Below are 25000 nucleotides of genomic sequence, written 5' to 3'. Positions count from 1 at the left end.
ATCAAACACAGATGTTCCTTGAAGGAGTCAGTAGATCATCAAACACAGATGTTTCTTGAAGGAGTCAGTAGATCATCAAACACAGATGTTTCTTGAAGGAGTCAGTAGATCATCAAACACAGGTGTTCCTTGAAGGAGTCAGTAGATCATCAAACACAGATGTTCCTTGAAGGAGTCAGTAGATCATCAAACACAGATGTTTCTTGAAGGAGTCAGTAGATCATCAAACACAGATGTTCCTTGAAGGAGTCAGTAGATCATCAAACACAGATGTTTCTTGAAGGAGTCAGTAGATCATCAAACACAGATGTTTCTTGAAGGAGTCAGTAGATCATCAAACACAGATGTTTCTTGAAGGAGTCAGTAGATCATCAAACACAGATGTTTCTTGAAGGAGTCAGTAGATCATCAAACACAGATGTTTCTTGAAGGAGTCAGTAGATCATCAAACACAGATGTTTCTTGAAGGAGTCAGTAGATCATCAAACACAGATGTTTCTTGAAGGAGTCAGTAGATCATCAAACACAGAGATGTTTCTTGAAGGAGTCAGTAGATCATCAAACACAGAGATGTTTCTTGAAGGAGTCAGTAGATCATCAAACACAGATGTTCCTTGAAGGAGTCAGTAGATCATCAAACACAGATGTTTCTTGAAGGAGTCAGTAGATCATCAAACACAGATGTTTCTTGAAGGAGTCAGTAGATCATCAAACACAGATGTTTCTTGAAGGAGTCAGTAGATCATCAAACACAGATGTTTCTTGAAGGAGTCAGTAGATCATCAAACACAGAGATGTTTCTTGAAGGAGTCAGTAGATCATCAAACACAGATGTTTCTTGAAGGAGTCAGTAGATCATCAAACACAGATGTTTCTTGAAGGAGTCAGTAGATCATCAAACACAGATGTTTCTTGAAGGAGTCAGTAGATCATCAAACACAGATGTTTCTTGAAGGAGTCAGTAGATCATCAAACACAGATGTTTCTTGAAGGAGTCAGTAGATCATCAAACACAGAGATGGTTCCAAAGCTTAGGAGCAACAGTCTGGAAGGATTTCTCTCCTCTGGTCCTGAAGTTCAGGAACCATCAGTAGATTCTGATCCACAGACCTCAGAGCCCGAGCTGGGGTGTAAGTCTGGATCAGATCACTGATGGAAGGTCTGACCATGAATAGATCTGAAAGTAAGAACCAGAATTTTAAAATGATCCTGAAAGAAACTGGCAGCCAGTGAAGAGTTTGAAGGAGAAGAGTTTTGTATGAACTGCAGACGAGACACATCCTTCTGGTTTAGACATGAAATAAACTGTTACAATAGTCCAGACGAGAAGAAACAAACACATGGATTATAAAATCCAAATCATGCACAACATTTTCCTAATAACTAAGTACCGTATTCTCCGGACTATAAGTGTCTCCGGAGCACAAGTCGCCATAAAATGCATAATAAAGAAGAAAAAACATATATAAGTCGCACTGGAGTATAAGTCGCATTTTGGGGGGAAATGTATTTTATAAAATCCAAGAACAGACATGTGATCTTGAAAGACAATTTAAAATAAAACTAGAGGCAACAACAGAATAATGTTACGTTACATGAAGTGAGAACCTGGTATGTTAACATAACATATGAAGAGTTATTCAGAGAACTATAGCATCAATAACTAACAAGTTTACCAAACCATCCGTGTAACTCCAAATAACTCTTCATCCTCGTGTCACTTTTAAACAACTAACTAACTCCGGAGGTAGAAGATGCTTCCTCTTCTACGTGGAAATGATCAACACAGGCCTAGAGCGCCCTCTTGTGGTTTAGTGTGAAAATAACAAGTGAAATGATATACCGCTAATAATGTGTTAATAATAATAAGTCGCTCCAGAGTATAATCTCACCCCCGGACAAACTATGAAAAAAACTGTGACTTATAGTCCGGAAAATACGTTACTAATTGTTACATATTTCCTTTTCTCGTCTACATCGTGTCTCAGCCTGAAACCAGACTCTCGACCACCGTCTTGTCGCACTTTACACCCGGCGTCGCCCGAATAACGACGACACAGCGTCAAGCTTTTATTTCTCCTCAACCCACTCGTTCCCACTTCGGCGTCTCTGCCTCCAGATTTGTTTGGAGTTGTTGACGCGGATCCGTCGCCTTCGCCGCGTCCGTCCAGAGTCGAGCGCTTCGGTCTGAGTTCCATCTGCTGAAGCATCTCCTCGCTTGGACGCTCGAACACGAGCCTGTGGTTGGAAGCCAAGGCGTCCTCTCTTCCTTCACGGCCCATCTGCTCTCACTTCATCCCTCCTCTGTCTTTCTTCCACCTTCATCCTCCCGGCTGTCATCACGTTTCACTGTTTTGATTCTTCGACGTTGATGTTTTCACACAAACAAAGAGACGTCGAAGACTTTGAGTTCCACAGAGACTGGCAGACGCTCTTGAGCAATACGACCGTTCGCTAACTGGGCAGAATCAAATACTGTTGGCAGAGCCTTAAGATGGAACGTGTGAAAAGAGGATTCTCGTTCTAGATTTGAAAATCATTGATATTTAAAGTTTACTTGGAATTGTACGGACGTGACATTTTTTTTACCTCGTGAAATTCACGTCTAGTGTTATTTTGACCAGTTCATGAAGCAAAGTATATTTACTGACTTTGTTTTACAAGAATAAACCAGTCTTTTTCGAAACACGTTGTAAACTAGAAAAATACATTTCCAGAAGAAAATGCAGTGCGAATGCTGACCCTGCTGTGCTGTGGAAGTTGTAGTGAAATAAGTAGTAGTGGAATTAGTAGTAGTATTAGTAGAAGTAGTCGTGAAATTAGTAGTAGAAGTATTAGTAGAAGTAGTAGTGGAATTAGTAGTAGTATTAGTAGAAGTAGTCGTGAAATTAGTAGTAGAAGTATTAGTAGAAGTAGTAGTGGAATTAGTAGTAGTATTAGTAGAAGTAGTCGTGAAATTAGTAGTAGAAGTATTAGTTAAAGTAGTAGTGGAATTATTAGTAGTAGAAGTATTAGTTGAAGTAGTAGTGGAATTGGTAGTAAAAGTAGAAATAGTAGAAAAGTAAAAGTAGTAGTAGAATTAGTAGTAGTATTAGTAGAAGTAGTCGTGAAATTAGTAGTAGAAGTATTAGTGGACGTAGTAGTGGAATTAGTAGTAGTATTAGTAGAAGTAGTCGTGAAATTAGTAGTAGTATTAGTAGAAGTAGTCGTGAAATTAGTAGTAGAAGTATTAGTTAAAGTAGTAGTGGAATTATTAGTAGTAGAAGTATTAGTTGAAGTAGTAGTGGAATTGGTAGTAAAAGTAGAAATAGTAGAAAAGTAAAAGTAGTAGTAGAATTAGTAGTAAAAGTAGAAATAGTAGAAAAGTAAAAGTAATAGTAGAATTAGTAGTAGAAGTAGTAGTGGAAGGAGTTGAAACATGAGTTAAAGATTTTCCCCATTGAAATGAATGGGGTAAAAAAAAGAGGAATAAAAGTGGAAGAGATAAAAGAAAGCTAGAACATAGCCCGCATTTCGGAAACGGGCTGAATTGATAAAAGTTTGAACGGTTCAAATCGGATAAAAATTGTGTAAGGAGAAGCGATACACAGTTTAGGTCAGAAGAAAACAGGATCTCAATCGTGTGAATGCTTCCCAGCATTCACACAATGATTACAGCTGTAGTTTAAAGGTTTAGCCACTAGATGGCAACGATCATTGTTTGAGTGTGTTCGTTGGCGGCGGGTCGTCTTGCGAAAACCAGCTTCCCGATCCGTCGTGTTTTTGGTTATGGAGTCTGTACGTTATGAGCGAGATGACGTTGTAAATAGATAGTAAAAGCTAATGCTAGCTAAAGCTAACGCTAGCTTAAGCTAGGAGAGTGAAGTGCTGAGCTGTCCGTCTCTGGGTTTAGAAAAGGATACTTTTTGTGTTTGTGTTGACGGCTTCACGGATGTTCAGGCCCCAGTGACAAACCTTGTAGTGATGATGGAGGATCAGCTTTGATTTGAGTCGATCAGTTCTGAGGCGATCAAGTCGTTTGACTGGAATTTAACTCGAGTGAAACTTTGAAGCAGCTTCGTGTTTCTCGTTTATTGACGTTTTGTGTTCGTGACGCAACAATAAGTGACAACATTAGTGCTGTTTGTGTTTTTACGTTTGCCAGTAAACATGGAATCCACATGGTGTCCAACACTAAGCTCTTGTTTCAACTGTTAACACTTTCTTTGACTGAATATTAAAACTCAAATAACAGACAAATACTACCAATGGACGGATATCAGTGTCACCGGAAAATTGGTTTCAATTTAACATTTAAAATATTAAAAACTTAGTGTTTGTTTTGTATAGAACTGTTCTTTAGGCATTTTATTTTTTGTTGAATAATTGCTTTAAATTAGTTTTATATTCACATATTGAATATTTTTATTTAAATATTAAATATTTTAACCTGCTTCTTAACTGTTGTTAATATTATACCAACATTTTTTAATTACTTTAATAGAATACGGATTCAATTTAGAAAATAAAATTGAATTGAATACATTACCGAACTCTTTGTGCAGGAAAAAATAAGTTAAATTAAAAATTAAATAAAAACAAAGTCAAACTTTTAAAGTCAGAACAAAGTGAAAATAATTTAAAATTATTTAAAATTATTTAAAATTATTTAAAATGAATGAAATGGTAGGTTGGGACAGATTAGATTAAGAATAATCATGTAAAATGAAATAGTAATAATAAATATAATTGAATCATTCAATATCCTGATGCCACTGATTTACTTTCATTCTCACATGAAGGTTCCATGGAAGGATTTTTCAACCTGAACATCAGAACCGGCTCACGGGTCTAAAAATAAGATAAAAAACAAGAATCTCTTCTTTGAAAACCTTCTGCTGGTGTTGCTCCATCAACATGTTTGCTTTTCGTGAGTCTGACTCCATCGTTCTTCTCTTTCTTTCCCTCGTTTGCTTTTCTTCAGATTCTACTTCAGTTCTGGTCTCACATGCGTCCGGATCATCTGAAGTTTGACTCCTTCTTCGTAACCACTCGCTAATGTTCTCGTCCTCCTTCTCTACACTCGTTTATTGTCCTTGTCTGGACCTTCATCGCTGCTCATCGCTCCTTCTAATCTGTTCTTCCTCCGTCATTAAACTCAGATTACCAGGTTTTTATGACAGTTTAGGCTGAATGTGGGCAGGGATGCAAACCGACAACCCCCGTTTCTTCACTGTCGCCCCTTCATTTCCCCCTCTTTGCTCATCCTTAAGCAGATGCTTTTCTTCGCGTCTTTAATTCCATAATCCCTAAAATCCAGCCATTTTGCTCCCAGAAAACAATCGTGTGAGGGACGATGAGATTCAATCTCGGGCTGCAGATGCAATTATCTGCTGAGGAAGAAGCATGTTTGGGGACGAAGGCGACGGTTCGACGCCCGACGTACGGAGATGAATCGTCTTAATCCTGGAACAGACACTGTTGTGTCGTCACATGATGAAGGATTTGTTTGTATTGAGGCCACTTTCATAAACACAAGACTCACAATAAACACAACAATAAATTGAAAAATCATGTTTTTTTTCATGATTTTCTTTTATTATAATAATAATTAAATAATAATGATAATATACTTTTGTACAACATATTTTTCATCATTATTAAGGTCATTTATTTGAATAATTAATCATTACTCTTTAATCATTATTTACACATTAATTTTAAATACAACAATAAATAAAAAAAATCATGTGAATTTTCTTTTTTATAATAATAATTAAATAATAATGATAATATACTTTTGTACAACATATTTTTCATCATTATTAAGGTCATTTATTTGAATAATTAATCATTACTCTTTAATCATTATTTACACATTAATTTTAAATACAACAATAAATAAAAAAAACATGTGAATTTTCTTTTTTATAATAATAATTAAATAATAATGATAATATACTTTTGTACAACATATTTTTCATCATTATTAAGGTCATTTATTTGAATAATTAATCATTACTCTTTAATCATTATTTACACATTAATTTTAAATACAACAATAAATAAAAAAATCATGTGAATTTTCTTTTTTATAATAATAATTAAATAATAATGATAATATACTTTTGTACAACATATTTTTCATCATTATTAAGGTCATTTATTTGAATAATTAATCATTACTCTTTAATCATTATTTACACATTAATTTTAAATACAACAATAAATAAAAAAATCATGTGAATTTTCTTTTTTATAATAATAATTAAATAATAATGATAATATACTTTTGTACAACATATTTTTCATCATTATTAAGGTCATTTATTTGAATAATTAATCATTACTCTTTAATCATTATTTACACATTAATTTTAAATACAACAATAAATAAAAAAAATCATGTGAATTTTCTTTTTTTAAATAATAATTAAATAATAATGATAATATACTTTTGTACAACATATTTTTCTTCATTATCCAGGTCATTTATTTGAATAATTAATCATTACTGTTTAATCATTATTTACACATTTACTTTTAAATAAAACATGCTAAAAATTGAAGTACAATATTGATTATCTGACAGTACTAGATTATTATTGTCCTTTTAAAAGTTTTATTCTGACAACTATAGAAACATTATTTTCTGTCTTGTACGTTAATAATATCTCCACAAACATATTGTTTTCTTTATAATATGGTTATTATTTATTTATTTATTATTATTTATTATTTTATTTATTATATTTCAAGTCAGAATTATATATTTTCTGAAAACAATGATTAGTTTCATCGACCGGTGCTGTCGGGCAGATGGAAAAAAAACAGTAATGAGCAGGTAATTGAACACCTTCTTTCAAGCCTGAGGGAAGATGGAGGGAGGATGGAGGGAGGAGGGATGCAGGGAAAATGGAGGGAAGATGGAAGGAAGATGGAGGGAGGATTCAGGAAGGATGGATGTAGGGAGAATGGAGGGGAGATGAGGGTGGATAGAGGGAAGATGGAGGGAGGCTTGAGTGAAGTTGGATGTAGGGAGGATGGAGGGAAGACGAAGGGAGGATGGAGAGAAAATGGAGGGAGGGTTGAGGGAAGACGAAGGGAGGATGGAGGGAAAATGGAGGGAGGATTGAGGGAAGATGGAGGGAGGATTAAGGAAGGATGAATGGAGGGAAGATGGAGGAAGGCAAGATGAGGGAATATGGAGGACGATGGAGGGAGGTCTGATGGAGGGGGATGGAGGGAAGATAGAGGAAGGATGGAGGGAGTATGGAGGAAGGATAGAGGGAAGATGGAGGGAAGTTGGAAGTAGGAGGGAGGGAGGATGGAGGGAGGGAGGATTGAATAAGGATGGGAGAGGATGGAGGGAGGATGTAGGAAGGATGGAAGGAGGATGGAGGGAGGATGGAGGAAGAATGGAGGGAGGATGGATGGAAGGAGGATGGAGGGAGAATGGAGGAAGGATGGAAGGAGGATGGAGGGAGGATGGAGGAAGAATGGAGGGAGGGAGGATGGAGGAAGGATGGAAGGAGGATGGAGGGAGGATGGAGGAAGAATGGAGGGAGGGAGGATGGAAGGAGGATGGAGGAAGAATGGAGGGAGGGAGGATGGAGGAAGGATGGAAGGAGGATGGAGGAAGGATGGAAGGAGGATGGAGGGAGGATGGAGGGAGAATGGAGGGAGGGAGGATGGAAGGAGGATGGAGGGAGGATGGAAATGCCTTCATTCCTCGGGCTGAGAATCAAAGGAATACGATAATAAAGCCACATGATGTCATGAAAATATTTGGTGACCTTGGACGTACGAACCTGGATGAGAAGATCCTGTGATTTAATTGCAGCTCCGGGCGAGACTCGTTAGTTTCTCTAATTACAGTCGACCCTGGAATCTCTTGCATCCTTGAGTCTGTGTTCGTGGATCTAGTTCTAGTCGGTGCAGCCGTGACAGGATGTCAGAGGTCAAAGTTCACGGAGATGGACGCGACCATGAGGAAACAACAGAAGAAGAATCTTGTTGACCTGTTTACGATCATGTTTTTGTCGTCGTCACAATGTCTGACGAGAAGGTGTCGATAAAGTTTCAAGTCAAATTGTGTCACATCAACGATCGTTTAACTTGATTTAAACGTGTTTACTTATAGTTAATTAAAGTAAATATATAAAGCTTCAGATTTCAGACTAACATCTTCAACACTTTAATATAGAAATGATTTAATTTAACTATTAATAAACTATATTAAATGATTAAAAAGAACATTTTTTTAATGTTTTAAATGCAAAACGAACCATTTTTCATTCCAATGACACTGATTTATTGGTTTCTTTTCTTTCATTTTTACATTTTTACACCAAATTATGTCACTTTCTACTCAAATGAACCTGAAAAATGAAGCCTCTAGTGGTCATACAGTGTAACTGCGTGGAAACAGTTTTAAAACGGGTAAAAACCTTGATTGAAACAAAAGGTTGACGCCTGTAGTTTACATGAACAATCTTAGTGAATGACCAGCAATCTATGGTTCAGCCCCTCGTGCAAAATTGCAGATACCAAATGAAAATGTTTGTAAATATGTATAACAAAAAACAACAATTCATGTTTTTTATAAAAATACTAGATTCTAATTCCCTTAGATTTCAACTTTACGACATCATAATGAAGTATTTTCTCGATTCTAGTGTTTTTCTTGGCCTTGAAGTCGTGTGGAAGTAGATTCAGATCAAGTGGAAGTTTTTCACACGTTTAAACCTTCAAAAACAAATACGTGAAGTAACTCCCAGATGATCCTGAAGTTACATTTTGTGATTTATCAGTTTTTGCGACTAATTTAATATCTGAAGTTGATCTACAAGAATATGTTTTCGTCTGATAACTACTGGAACGGCTTTGAGGTGATGGGATTATAAAGTGTTTGAGACAGAAGCCTCTAGTGGTCATACAGTGTAACTGCGTGGAAACAGTTTTAAAACGGGTAAAAACCTTGATGGAAACAAAAGGTTGACGCACGTAGTTTACATGAACAATCTTAGTGAATGACCAGCAATCTATGGTTCAGCCCCTCGTGCAATTATAATGTTTTTTTAAAAATATTAGATTCTATTTCCCTTAGAGTTAAACTTTACGACATCATAGTGAAGTATTTTCTCGATTCTAGTGTTTGTGTTTTTCTTGGCCTTGAAGTCGTGTGGAAGGAGATTCAGATCAAGTGGAAGTTTTTCTGTCAAACGTTCAAACCTTCAAAAGCAAAATATCTGGAATAAATTACAATTTTAAGGCTCAGTGCTTTTCTTTTGAAGTTAAACGTCTCTTTGTGTCGTCGATGTGTTTGAAGTCGCAGTCGTGTCAGGAAGAAATGCATCTTCACTTTATTTACTTACGGTAACCTGATTACCGTCTTGGTTTTTAAGTCTTTCCCACCCAAAGTTTCCAGAGGACGTTCTTATCGTCTAACTCTGTGTCGCGAGCATCACTCCAGCAGGCGTCGGCTCGAGAAGGTGATTCTTAATTGCATTTTGGGAAAAAAGTGTGTTTCGCCGCGATGTTGATGAAATGAAAATTACAAAACTTGTTCTGACTCTCGTCTCCTCGCCGAATCCTCCGCGGACTCGCTGACGTGAAGCGTGCGGCGAGGAAAATTAGATGAAAAAAGGTGAAAGAACAAAGTGGGAAAAGTAATAAAAACAATCAGTCGTCACGTGTTTTGCGAGGTTTTAATGACGGTGGAATTACTTTATGGATGGATTTCTGGGAACAATAACAGTCGGAAGGTGTGGAAGAAAATTCAGTTTTTACAGAATTGAGTGAGATTTCAGTGTCTGACGCTCTTTCTCATTTATACGTTAAGAATCATGGAAGTAGGGCTGAATGATTTTGGGAAAAAAAAATCTAATAGCAATATTTTTATTTATTTATTTTAACTGTAATGTGATTGCGATACAGTATGCATTTGGAGTTTTTTGTAAACGTACACAAGTGTAGCATAGCATGGCATAATATGGCATAGAATAGCATAGCATAGCATAGCGTAGCATAGCGTAGCATAGCATTGTATAGTATAGCATAGCATAGCATAGCATAGCATAGCATAGCACAGCACAGCACAGCATAGCTTTGTATAGCATAACATAGCAAAGCATAGTATAGCATTGTATAGTATAGCATAGCACAGCACAGCATAGCAGAGCACAGCATAGCTTTGTATAGCATAACACAGCAAAGCATAGTATAGCATTGTATAGTATAGCATAGCACAGCACAGCATAGCAGAGCACAGCATAGCTTTGTATAGCATAACACAGCAAAGCATAGTATAGCATTGTATAGTATAGCATAGCACAGCACAGCATAGCACAGCACAGCATAGCTTTGTAAAGCATAACATAGCAAAGCATAGTATAGCATTGTATAGTATAGCATAGCACAGCACAGCATAGCAGAGCACAGCATAGCTTTGTATAGCATAACATAGCAAAGCATAGTATAGCATTGTATAGTAAAGCATAGCACAGCACAGCATAGCAGAGCACAGCATAGCTTTGTATAGCATAACATAGCAACGCATAGTATAGCATTATATAGTATAGCATAGCATAGCATAGCTTTGTCGAGCATAGCATAGCTTTGTCGAGCATATCATAGCATAGCATAGCATTGTATAGCATAGCATAGCATAGCATAGCATAGGATTTCCATCGCATATTATGACCTAAACAAATGTGCTCTGATCGCCACCTAATCTAGAGTCAACGTTATTATTTCTTTGAAGGTTTATATTATAATTTTATATCATTATTTACATCAAATCTAACAAACCTTTCAACGTTGACAATACCATGTGACTAAGATGATTCAAATATGATGATTAATTTCTACAAAAGTCTACATATATTTTGGGAAATAACGGTCAATATTCTCTAGTATTGATCCGAGTCAGTCACTGATTGTAACTTCGGATAATTATTGATCAATAAACATATACTCTTTGACAATTCCTGATATGTATTACAGCTAAAATTAATGGTTTAATGATCAATTTCTATAGAATTCAAAGGTAGTATTTTGTGGTAGTATTCTACATCCTCCACAAGAGATCTACGGCAGTAATGATTGTGGGAAAGTATTGATTTATCTCAAATCTGCCATTTTAAAATGATATGAAATCAATGAATGTGGAGAAAAGAATCTAAAGAAGTTGATATTAATTTTAAATCATACTTTTGAATGTATTTTTATATTTTATAAAGTTGTTTCTGATAGTTTGAATCAAATGGCGCCTTCAGTGATTCTTTATATTATATTTATATTTATTTATCATCAAGGAAGACCTTTAATGTTTTGTATTCAATGAGTCTATCCAAGCTACCTAGGGTGAGAGGTGGGGGATGTAAACATGTCAGCAGTCTGTTTCTTGAATAAATAGTGTTTTCCTAAGGGGAGTACTTTGGTACGTGAACAGTAGTTTTTGATAGTAATATTTAACAAACAAGTCTTTGTTCTAAACTAGACGATGAAGAGTCGTCCACGTGATTGGTTGATCTTCTGATGACATCACAGGTGCACATGTGTAAGAATAATACAGTAAATTAGATTTCAATTTTCCATCTTCAAACACATTGTTTAAACACATGGTGTTTTTTTTTCTACTTTGTTTTATTTGTATTTGTTTTTTGTTTTCTTTTGCTGCCGGGTTCAGTCAGGTGGTTCAGAGTGGGCGTGGCCATGTCTGACACAGGTGTGAACAGACTCTGCTGATTGGCTGGAGAGATTTTTCAAACAGCAACTGATCCCAGAGATCGCTTTTCTCTCTTTCTTTTTCTCTTTCTTTCTCTCTTTCTTTCTCTCTTTCTTTCTTCGTCTTTCTCTCCAAAGAAACCTGTCGAACGGCTCCATGTTGAAAATGTTTCTTAACCAGTTGATCTTTAGGGTTTTGTCAAAACTTGCCAACACTTTAAGAAAGAAGTTTTTACAAATAATATTGAAGTAACTGTTTGTTTTTGTTGGCAGAGATCCTGAGTGGAAGTGTTTACGTGGACAAGAACAAGTTCCTGTGTCACGCCGACACCATCCACTGGCAGGACATCGTGAAAAGTCCAGGAATTCATCCCATCGTGGTGCCGAGCAACAGCAGCGTCTCATGTGAGTGAAATACAATCTTTTATTGGCTTTTTACTATTAAATATAGATTTAAAAAAACACATTTTTATTGTGTTTTTCCTCTTAAATATAGATTTAAAAAAAACAAGATCATTTTTATTGTGTTTTTCCTCTTAAATATAGATACAAAAAAACAAGATCATTTTTATTGTGTTTTTCCTCTTAAATATAGATTTAAAAAATACATTTTATTGTTTTTTTCCTCTTAAATACAGATTTAAAAAACACATTTTTATTGTGTTTTTCCTCTTAAATATAGATTTAAAAAATACATTTTATTGTTTTTTTTCCTCTTAAATACAGATTTAAAAAACACATTTTTATTGTTTTTCCTCTTAAATACAGATTTAAAAAAATACATTTTAATAGTTTTTCCTCTTAAATATAGATTTAAAAAAACACATTTTTATTGTTTTTCCTCTTAAATACAGATTTTAATTTTTTTTTTAATAGTTTTTCCTCTTAAATACCGATTTTAAAAACACATTTTTATTGTTTTTCCACTTAAATATAGATTTAGAAGAAACAAGATAGTTTTTATTGTGTTTTTCCTCTTAAATATAGATTAAAAAAAACATTTTAATAGTTTTTCCTCTTAAATACAGATTTAAAAAACACATTTTTATTGTGTTTTTCCTCTTAAATATAGATTTAAAAAATACATTTTATTGTTTTTTCCTCTTAAATACAGATTTAAAAAATACATTTTAATAGTTTTTCCTCTTAAATATAGATTTAAAAAACACATTTTATTGTTTTTTCCTCTTTAATACAGATTAAAAAAAAACACATTTTTATTGTTTTTCCTCTTAAATACAGATTTAATTTTTTTTTTTTAATAGTTTTTCCTCTTAAATACAGATTTTAAAAACACATTTTTATTGTTTTTCCTCTTAAATATAGATTAAAAAAAACAAGATAATTGTTATTGTGTTTTTCCTCTTAAATACAGATTTAAAAAAACACATTTTATTGTGGTTTTCCTCTTAAATATAGATAAAAAAACAAGATAATTTTTATTGTGTTTTTCCTCTTATATATTTAAAAAAACACATTTTTATTGTTTTTTCCTCTTAAATGTAGATTAAAAAAAACAAAAGATCTTTTTTTTTCCTCTTAAATATAGATTAAAAAACTGCTTTAAATAAATAATCATTAAAACATTGTTCTGAAACAAACATCGGATCATCTTCATATTATTATTGAACCTTCAAGTCTTCGCTGCAGCATCTGCTCGACCTGCTCATGAATCTTAATGTTATTAAAGCAATTAAACAATAACATATTTAATCTGTCGCTGCATCGCAGGAGGTCTTCGGTTAAAAAAAAATACATTTTAATAGTTTTTCCTCTTAAATACAGATTTAATTTAAAAAAACACATTATTATTGTTTTTTCCTCTTAAATACAGATTTAAGAAATACATTTAATAGTTTTTCCTCTTAAATACAGATTTAAAAAAACACATTTTTATTGTTTTTTCCTCTTAAATACAGATTTAAAAAATACATTTTAATAGGTTTTCCCCTTAAATACAGATTTAAAGAAAACACATTTTTTATTGTTTTTTCCTCTTAAATACAGATTAAAAAAACCCACATTTTTATTGTGTTTTTCCTCTTAAATACAGATTTAAAAAATACATTTTAATATGTTTTCCCCTTAAATACAGATTTAAAGAAAACACATTTTTATTGTTTTTTCCTCTTAAATACAGATTTAAAAAATACATTTTAATAGTTTTTCCTCTTAAATACAGATTTTAAAAAAACACATTTTTATTGTTTTTCCTCTTAAATACAGATTTAATTTAAAAAAACACATTTTTATTGTTTTTCCTCTTGAATACAGATTTAAAAAAAATACATTTTAATAGTTTTTCCTCTTCAATACAGATTTAAAAAACAAAATATCTTTTTTTTCCTCTTAAATATAGATTAAAAAACTGCTTTAAATAAATAATCATTAAAACATCGGATCATCTTCATATTATTATTGATCCTTCGAGTCTTCGCTGCAGCATCTGCTCGACCTGCTCATGAATCTTAATGTTATTAAAGCAATTAAACAATAACATATTTAATCTGTCGCTGCATCGCAGGAGGTCTTCGGTTCGACCCAGTTTCTGACCCGTGATCCAGATCCATCTTCTGTTGTTCGGCTCCGAGTCTAGAGTGACTTTGTCTTCAACCGCGAGCGTTGAACGACAAACTGAAAGATTCTCTCGCACATGGATTTAATCCTCGTATGATTGCGTCTGAGAAACATGAACGTAATCCATCCTCAATGTCGTGTTTCATATTTGTTTGTGTTCCTTCGCCCTTGTGTTCAAAACACATTTTTAATCTTCTTTGTTTTGTCACAATATCCACCGTCTGGTGGTTAATATGACTTAAATGTTCTTTGTGGTTTAATCCCGGCGTTTCTGGAACTCATGAAAGTGAGATTAGAAAAGAAAATTTGACAAAATATGTGAATCTTGGAAAAAAAACGACCTTTAATTGTAAGAAATGTTTTTCAAAGATTCATATTTTCATGTATTTATCTTTGATTGCAAAATCCTGCTTTGGCGAGTGAAGCTGAACGTTTAGATCCTGCGATGATGGAAGAAATATTTAAAAAAACAAAACATTTAAACGATTAATTCAAAAGACATTAAAGATGTGAAGTAGCTTGTTTTCTCCCAGAATTCTTTGCTGAGATTGTCTTGTCATAAAAATGACCTCGAGTTTTTTTGGAGTCAAGGTCATGGAGTCGATCAAAATGTATATTCTTTAACAGGAAGTAGGGTTGAACCATTTTGGGGTAAAAAATATCTAATTGCGATCATTTTTAAAATGTATTTTAACTATAATCTGATTCCGATACAGTATGCATTTTTATAGCATCGTGTAGCATAGCATTGTATAGCAAAGCATTCTATAGCATAGCAAAGTATTGTATAGCATAGGCTAGCATAGCATAGCAAAGTAGTGTATAGCATAGCATAGGCTAGCATAGCAAAGCATATTTTGACCTAAACAAAATCTGAATAAATCAACAAATACTCCATGCAGGGCCGTATTATTATCATTAAATGAGTCCAATTGTTTTAATAAAATATATTTTTTTAACTTTAGGAAATGTAAAAAGAAAGACCTTGAATAAAAAAGCTCATCACAACACACCTGGAATCAACAATATCACAAACAAATATGACTTAAATTCTAAATAAATCTGGTTACACCAGTGACTCATTTTTTTTTGCAAAATAGAACAATTAAAAACCCAGTGAAAGTTTCTTTATCTTTTTCCTCTTTTATAGCATAGCATAGCTTTTTATAGCATAGCATAGCATATTACGACCTAAACAAATGTGCTCTGATTGCCACCTAATGTAGAGTCAAAGTTAACGTTTTTTTTTTGTTTTTTTTTATCAAAACCTGTCATTTTGCATTTGAAAAATCGATGTCGATTTGTATAAATCGGACGATTATTTTTTATTTCTAATTTTTGAGGTTTGATTCGTGTCAATCATGTTTGTTCCTCTTAAAAAAACACTGAAGATCATTTTTATTGTGTTTTTCCTCTTAAATACAGATTTAAAAAAACACTTTTTTATAGTTATTTCCTCTTCAATACAGATTTAAATAATACATTTGTATTGTGTTTTTCATCTTAAATACAGATTTAAAAAAACACAAGATCATTTTTATTGTGCTTTTCCTCTTAAATACAGATTTAAAAAAACACAAGATCATTTTTATTGTGTTTTTCCTCTTAAATACAGATTTAAAAAAACACTTTTTTATTGTTTTTTCCTCTTAAATACAGATTTAAATCAAACACATTCTATTGTTTTTGGCTTGATTCGTGTCAATCATGTTTGTTCCTCTCAAACAAACACCGATGTCTTCATATCTGAACATTAATCTACTCATATTTCGCCACAAACTCAAGTCAAGCCGCGTAAAAAGAAGCTGGAGCTCGACATGTGGTCCAAGAATTGAACCGTCGCTCTGGTTTTATAACCTGTTGACGTCGTCTCGCGAACAAAAAGGTCCTCCGGGGAGAAAAGATGGTGCGATGGCGGCGGGAAAAGAAGGGAGGAGGAGGAGGAGGTGAAGTGAAAAAGGGCCTTGAACCGGTGATGAACGGGGGGTGAGGAGAGGATGAAAGAGATGAAGTGTGCGGCGTGAAGAGGCCGAGAGAGGGAGATGGAGTCTGGAAGCTAATAGCTCTCATCTGGAGAGGCTGATGGACGGAGGACGCCACTTATCCAGGTTCACTTCCCCCACAGTCAATTACCAGACAGTCAATTAAGCTCTCCAAAAAATCCCAGAAAGCCAATGTTCTGAGGAGGTGATGCGCCGCATGGCTGCGTGTTCGCTTTTATCTCCACGAGAGTTTCCCCGAGTGGAGCTTTTTCCACGCGGCTTTATTTTGACGAGGATCCAGAAGTTTCCGAGAGGATGGAACGCTTCGTACCTCCGAGGACGAGTCGGAACGATCTTCAGCGCGAGAACTTGAAGGTCAACTGGTTCGTGACGAACATTTCTTTCAGCAAATAAGAGCAAGAATTACCGTAATGAAGGATTTAAAGTCAATGTTGACGACGAGGGATGAGTTTTTTTAAATATTTCAACTGCAGAGTTTCATAGATTCTTGTGATATTTTCAGTTCTTTAGAAGAACATCAGTGTCGTCAGAATATTACAATCATTTAACATTTCAAATTTTGTTACTTTAAGAAAAAACTTTTTATAAAAAAGGTTGAATTTGTTTGTATTTAATCATTTAATTCAATCATTTGTAGATTTAAAGGTAGATTTGATCCTTTTTTTATATACAGTATAATTTAATTTAAAAATTCTAAATTAATAATTTGTTTTACACACAGAATATAGTTTTGTATTTTCAATTTTATTTTTTTTTTCTAATTCAGGGAATCTTTTTAATTCATAGAATTATCTTAAATTTAGAAAATTGTATTAATAAATGAAAATGTCAAACTGTATGTGTAGAAAAATCCATTAATATTGAACATATTTGATTATTTTTTTCAAATTAAACTTTTATTAAAAAAATGGAATTCAACCATTTAATTTAGACATTTTTGAATAAGATTATATAAAATTATAATTTAACTACTCAATATTCAGATGGTAAGTAAGTAAGTAAGTAATATTTATTTATATAGCGATTTTCCAGACCAGGGTCACAAAGCGCTTTAACAATCAAAACAATACTCAAAAAAGTACATACTTTAAAGATCAAGATAATACTGAGAACAACACAGGAGCAACAGCCCGAAAAATGAACTGAGATGATCAAGTTATTTAAGATGTTCCTGGATGTTTCTGTAAGTCCTTTCAAATGTAGGCACTAGCTCAGCAGACACCTGGAGAGACAGAAAATAAGAAATATTAATAAATAAAGTCAAATCCAACATTCAGCAACATACGTGTCACGACTACAACTGCTTCTCTCGAGGCAAACGCATCATTTTTAAACGTTAAAACCTCTTTTAGTTTCACTCTTATGGCTTCGTAAGATGAACGGACGAAGTATTTAACTCGGCTTTCATTTCAAATGTCTTTTCTTTCGTTTCCGCAGGTCAAAGGTGTCATCGCTCGTGTAACGGTCGCTGCTGGGGACCCAAAGAAAGCCAGTGTCAGAGCCGTGAGTACATTAGTCCTGATACCATGTTGATTATTTCAGATTCACTTGAATGATTCTCTAGATCGTTTTTAAACTGAGCATAAATGGTTAAAAGTCGTACAAGTTCGAAATCATTGTGTTTTGAAATCATCAGTATTTGTTGATACTGAGAAAAACATTATTTGTATAATTTGATGTTCTATTGATTGTTAGTCTGAAGAGTTTTTTTATTTCAACATTAGACTCTTGACGCGTCAAAACACTCCTTTCAGTAAAGTTAAGCAAAGAAAATAAACCTGTTAAGTCATGAAAATGAATGAAACACAAACTCAAAAAATGACTTATTTCACTGTTTTATCTGAAGGTCAGTCAGTGAATCTTGCGCTCAATAACGTAGACAATATTTTCATTGTTTAAAACAGTTGAACTTCCTTTTAAAATCCTGTCGGAGCTTCAGATAAAAAAACTGTTTCATTCAACTTTGCTCTGAACTTATTTTCTTATTTTACCAAAACGATAAACACTAAAAACCAAATCACCTTGAGAGACGTAACTTAGAAAGATCACTGACTTAGTTATAAAAAGTCAATAATCACGGTTCGCTCGAGAGTTTGAATCTAAAGGTTCTTGGTGAACAGTTTTAAACATCTTATTCCTCACGTACTAAGAAGTTCGTAGATCTTCTTCTAAATATGTCCGGAAACTGAAATCACAGAAGATGATGCAAAAATATTCACGTTTGAATCTGTGCACGACTCGAATTTAGACACTTTTCCTTCAAACATCTCAACAAACGTAGAATTAAAGGAATAATCAACTCATAATTACTTTAATCTTTTTCTGAATAGCGTTAAAGAGCGGATTCTAATATTCATGTTAAAATGATGGATGTTGTCTTAATAAAAACAGATCATCAGTTTGTTGAATGAGAACAAATTAATAAGTTTGTGATTAATTTAATATCCACTTGTGTAACTACGACTACTGTGTGTTACTTTAGGATCAATATTGATGTTAAAGTACGTGAACATGTCGTGACCAGTGAGGCTGACGTGCATCTGATCCTACAGACCTTTGCGGGAATTACAAACTTTTTATCCGCTCTTTTCAGTGTCGATACTGTTAGATTAAAACTATTATACACTATACGTATACGCCATACTTAAATTAATGCTAAAAGATAATCAAAATATAAAGTATAAATGACTCGCTTGATCTAAGAGCTTAAACGTTTGACGACACATTCACAATCAACATTCCACTCAGACTGATTCACACTGTTTCAAGATAAGCTTGGAACAGAATTAGATACGACACCAGTTATTTAAAAACATCTGTTTATCTGCAAATCACACCTTAAATCGTAGATCAAAGAACAAAGCAAGACACACCCGGAAAAGGGTGGATAAAAGACGGAAACCCCCACCCCAAGAACATTTGAATGATTAGATTACAAGAAAACAAATCAGGATGTCTCTCTACGGGGATCAGGAACCATTTGTATTGTAAGGACGACCCCCTGGGCGGGAAATTAGCTTTGAATATATCGATTTTGCTACAGATCGGGACTTTTTTCTCCCGGAGCTATTGACCTGTACAGTTGCCGAGAGAAAGTGCATCCGAACGATCGTAAAGCTTTTATTTTGTTTGACTTGAAGCGGCGAATAAACGACCCGTGACACACTCTGGATTGTTCATCTTTCTCCACGAAGCGAAGCATTAAGAACCGGAACAGACTCTGTGTTTTGACTGTTGTAATACGTATGGACTTTGACGTAAAGGTGTCTCAACATGTTTATTGTGCGTAGAACCCTCAGTACGTGAGGCCCCTGGTCTCATGTCGTCGCATCGTGAGCTTGAATTTAACTTAAGTCGAGTGTATAGTTTCCACAAAGATCTACGGCAGAGACGATCACTCCTCACTAAACGAGTCTCCGGTGATGTTTTCTGCGACAAACAATGATTTTAATCCTAGATAACGTCTGGAGAAGCAGCACGATCTGTTTTTGTGTTTTTTAAAGTCGACCCTGAAAGTCACGCGATCGCTCGTGATCACATGACTCGTCACACATTCCTGGAGGTAGGTGTCGCTCGTCTTCCTCTCCTCCGTCCAGATGGTTCCTCGCTCACTTATTTCCCATCTCGCCGCCGCTCGCCAAGACACTGTTTCCTGACATGACGAGCTCGCTGCCCACTCGCTCAGCTGTTGTGATCTCATTACGATAATGACAAATGTACTGTTTGGACGAAGCAGATTGATAACGAATCGCGGGGGAAAAGATCCAGGATCAGTTCCATCTATTCTGCGTCGCCTTTTGTTCCCAGAACACAAACCTTTCTGAGCTTCTTAAACTCTGTCGACTTCACTGATGAACCACCAATGTTCAGAGTTTTGATTTAATGACGACAGTTGTCCCTCCTCATATCCAGTGCTGTGTCTCAAACCACATACTTGTGTACTCAAAGTTAGTATTTTTAGTGCGTAAGTGCGTCTCAATTCTTAGTATGTAAATGTAGTGCTTCATACACACAAAATTGACACTAAAACACCCACAAAACTGAGGATGAATCGATGGACACTTTCTACACTAAACGACTCCATCTTAGTGACGTTGTAAACATAAGTTACGTCATATATATATATATATATATATATATATATATATATACTTACAGGTGTATTTTCAGCAGCAGTAGGAGGATAAACACGTCTTCGCTGCTGATACCAGCTTAAATATCTCACAAATATTTTGATTCTCATATTTTTTCTTTATTTCTTTTTCCAAATTTGCAAAACGTGCTGCCAGCAGGTGGCGATAGTGTTCAAACAGCTGTTTGCAACCATCGTTAAATAGTAGTAGATGAAGAAGCTGTCGCGTCATTTCCTGTTAGTGTGTAGCAGCAGAGTTTGATTTGAGACATACTATCTGTGGAGAATTAGTTACTAGTTAGTACGTACACTATCCTGATGATACTAACTTCTAGTATACTAAGAGAAGTATGTTTGAGACATACTATCTGTGGAGGATTAGTTACTAGTTAGTACGTACACTATCCTGATGATACTAACTTCTAGTATACTAAGAGAAGTATGTTTGAGACATACTATCTGTGGAGGATTAGTTACTAGTTAGTATGTACACTATCCTGATGATACTAACTTCTAGTATACTAAGAGAAGTATGTTTGAGACATACTATCTGTGGAGGATTAGTTACTAGTTAGTATGTACACTATCCTGATGCATACTAACTTCTAGTATACTAAGAGAAGTATGTTTGAGACATACTATCTGTGGAGAATTAGTTACTAGTTAGTACGTACACTATCCTGATGCATACTAACTTCTAGTATACTAAGAGAAGTAAGTTTGAGACATACTATCTGTGGAGGATTAGTTACTAGTTAGTACGTACACTATCCTGATGATACTAACTTCTAGTATACTAAGAGAAGTATGTTTGAGACATACTATCTGTGGAGAATTAGTTACTAGTTAGTACGTACACTATCCTGATGCATACTAACTTCTAGTATACTAAGAGAAGTATGTTTGAGACATACTATCTGTGGAGGATTAGTTACTAGTTAGTATGTACACTATCCTGATGATACTAACTTCTAGTATACTAAGAGAAGTATGTTTGAGACATACTATCTGTGGAGAATTAGTTACTAGTTAGTACGTACACTATCCTGATGATACTAACTTCTAGTATACTAAGAGAAGTATGTTTGAGACATACTATATGTGGAGAATTAGTTACTAGTTAGTACGTACACTATCCTGATGATACTAACTTCTAGTATACTAAGAGAAGTATGTTTGAGACATACTATCTGTGGAGAATTAGTTACTAGTTAGTACGTACAGTATCCTGATGATACTAACTTCTAGTATACTAAGAGAAGTATGCGATTTGAGACACAGCACAGGTCTACTTACTGCCATTTTCTTTTTTTACATACAATACATATGGTTTGAAGCCACAGTCAGGAACATCAAAGCTTGTCTTTGTTGACGCTGTTAAAAACCTTTTTATTATAATTTAAACGGCAGATAAACACAACCTAGTTTGATACACTAATGACCAACTTACTTATGGTGCCAACAAAAGCGTGAACTCCCACAATGCCTCTCTTCACACTGCTCTGTGTAGTGACGGCTGATTGTCTAAGGAAGTAAATCCGTGCCATAAGAATATATAGATATTTTGAATTCAACATTTAAAATGTACAATGTTGTTGTTTTTTAATTGAAATTAAAACATAAATCATATTCAAAATGAATGCATTATTTTTTCACAGTTTGAAATTCTAATTCCAAGAATTAAAAAATACATTTTCCTAATTCAATATTTTTCTACGCGTAACCTTTTCAATTCAATCGTCAAATCTCACCAGACGAATCCAATCGATCCCTGAGTCACTCGATCTAACTTTTAGTTTCAGATCAAGCTGGAAAACTTCCATTAGTTGCCAATATCTGAAATCTTAACGATACTTTGGAATCCGACATGATGATTGACGCGCCAGTGTTTCCACGCCGTCAAAGGGTCATTTGTGCGTCGAAATTCAAGCAAATTCTGTCGCCACCGATTTATTCCACGACAATCCTGTACATAAATGTCACGACTTTTTTGTCAAAAATGATCAACATCTGGTGTTTTCTGGCTGGGCGGCAAAGCCTTATTGGAGCCGTTCAGTTCCTCTAAGGTTGTTGAGAGGGATGACGCCTCAAATGGTAACGTTGAGTTTCCAAGTTCAAATAAATATTGTTAAATAAAAGTCGTTCATTTTAACAAGTGAAAAATTAAACGGTCACAACTTCACAGATTTTGCTTAATAGGAAGGTTTCCAGAACAAATACTACTAGTTGCATTTTGAATTCTATATGTTTTACAGTAGATTTTATGAGTTTTAATGTAAATAAATCCAATGATTCACAAAGTCAAACCCAAATATCAAATATATATACTAAAAAGGATGTGTATATAATATACACCAAAAGATGGATGTTTTTACGTCCAAAACTAGAGATAAATATGTCGTAGGAAACTAGAACTCAATAGTTTATGTTCATTTATTTTATAAATATGACAGAAATATACTCTTAACTACTGAACTGATCAGAGATATGAAATGTCACGGAAGTCGTTCTTGTATTAATCAAGAAGAAAATGCATTTCTAACTTCACCCGGGATTCTCTCCATTCTTTTCCCGGGGTTTGAACACACGTTATTGCTCATGTAAATGGAAACCACGAAAGAACGGTTCCCATGACTGATGCTGCTTTTCATCGTCTGATAAAAGTGGAAGCTCGGAGGCATTTTTTTTTTCATGGGGAGATAAATTCCTTTTGTATTTGTTGTGATGAGTGTGTGTTCCTCTTTCCCCCTTGATATGGAAGTTTAAAGCCGAATTGATCAACAGCCCTGGCGTCTCTCTTCTGGCAAGGTTATTTGTTTGACAGAGTGTCTTTAAAGTAGGCCATTTCATTTTCGACACCTCTAATGGAATTCCACTGATGGCGCTTTAGATTTTGCTTGATTCAGGAGCGAGGAGTTGTGGAGTTGTTCGTCAGCGCCGACCCGGATCCATCAGTCCGACGCCACCTCGTCATCGCGCCCACGCAATACATTACCAGGGACTTACAAAAGACTTTTTTCACCAAAACCTGTTTTTTTGCTAAATAACGCAATCTTGTCGAAGCAAGAAATTTGACTGACGTGTTTATAGAATATTACTGAGCTAAGAGTTTTAAGAGTGTGTTGTTAAGTTTACTCAAACAACGTATTAACGTGTTAATCGTTGAAAACAAAATGTCCGACGTTTACTCATCGTGAAAAACTCATTCGAAGGCTTCATTTTAGACCAGGACAGGATTGTCAGGATCCCAAACTTTCAGCAGTCGATACCAATACCAGTAGATTTTTATTGACACTTCAATACTTTTTCGTTGCCTTTACTTTTAACGAAACAACTTTATTAAATAAAGGAAACGAACAATCAATAATTTCACATTCAAAGAGCGGTGATGGTGACAATTTTATCTTATAAATGCAAAAATAAACAAAAACAAAACCTACGGTGTTGAGTATAATAACAAACCTTCAAACATTTGTCTAAGATTGTATAATATGTGTTGATTTTCTTATTCATTTATATATTTCTGCTCATCAAAACTGTAACAGTTGTTGATATTCTTAAGTATTTTCGCAATCACAACAGTTCTTGTACAGAATCGGTACCGAAGTATTAGTTCTTGTGATAATTCTACTCTATGATCATAGTTGACTTACGAATATAGAGTATAAAGATGCAACCGAAAACAGTTCTTGCTTTCGACAGGTATTGAAACGAATATGAGAACATTCTGTATTTGATCTCCTTGTACAAGTAAAGTAGCTTTGACTTTAAACCAAGTTTGATATTTGTTCTTTGAAAGTCAGTTTCTTAATCGGACACTTGTAGAAGTAATAATGGGATTATCTCTCAGGTACGTATACTGTGTACTCGAATATCTAGTTGACTTTTCGTAACCATTAAGGTAAAACTTTTGAATTGAACCAAACACTGTAGAACTCAAGTAAGTTAGGGAGAATAAATTCAATCAATCAAATTTAAACTAAACAAAAAAAGAGAAGCAAAAGTTCAAACTTAGATTAACATTTGCTAAACCACTTTAGTACCAAAAACTTTTTCCAGAAAATTCTGAGGTTATTAAAAACCACAACAATAATAAAAAAAAAACAAGAACACAATTTAAAAATGATAAAAACGGGTCCTTGAACAGAACAGAAACCTTGACCAGAACCAGACTTGACGTGACTGTATAAAGAACTCCTTCATCTTCACCTATAGTATTATGACTCACATGTTCTTCAGATGATGATACATGACAGAACCTCAGTAAAACTTGTCCTTCTTCTTCTTCTGCGGTTCTTCTTTCTGCTCAGACTGAGGATCATGGGAGGCTTGAGTCACAGCAGAGTGAAGATCCAGATGTGACCCAATAAGATACAACCTAAAAAACAACAAGTCATCTCTCGTGTCATGAAAGTTTAAATTTCGTGTCGATCTGGAGGTACAACTAGGTCCGGGTACACGAGGAACTCGAGCAATCCTAGGAGTCGCATGTTGAGTATCAGGTGAACCATGAACGGATGAGAAGCGCCTGCAGGGCGGGTCCAGCTATGATGCAACATTCAAGCCACAGTAAAGACTG

General features: G+C 34.6%; 1 protein-coding gene across 3 annotated transcripts in view; it reads left to right on the top strand.

Moving 5' to 3' along the window:
* erbb4b (erb-b2 receptor tyrosine kinase 4b) overlaps positions 1 to 25000 on the top strand; it is a 379990-nt gene that overhangs the window by 241977 nt on the left and 113013 nt on the right. For all 3 annotated transcript variants that reach the window (XM_087804856.1, XM_087804859.1, XM_087804857.1), the window contains exons 4-5: positions 11983 to 12114; positions 17727 to 17792. In XM_087804856.1, coding sequence (XP_087660982.1) covers positions 11983 to 12114; positions 17727 to 17792 — 198 coding nt within the window. The remainder of the gene's footprint in view (positions 1 to 11982; positions 12115 to 17726; positions 17793 to 25000) is intronic.

This window comes from Callionymus lyra, chromosome 12 (genome assembly GCF_982586985.1).
Source record: "Callionymus lyra chromosome 12, fCalLyr1.hap1.1, whole genome shotgun sequence".
Lineage (NCBI taxonomy): Eukaryota > Metazoa > Chordata > Actinopteri > Syngnathiformes > Callionymidae > Callionymus > Callionymus lyra.
Note: the sequence above shows the minus strand (reverse complement) of the source record. Positions and strands in the feature narration are given on the sequence as shown.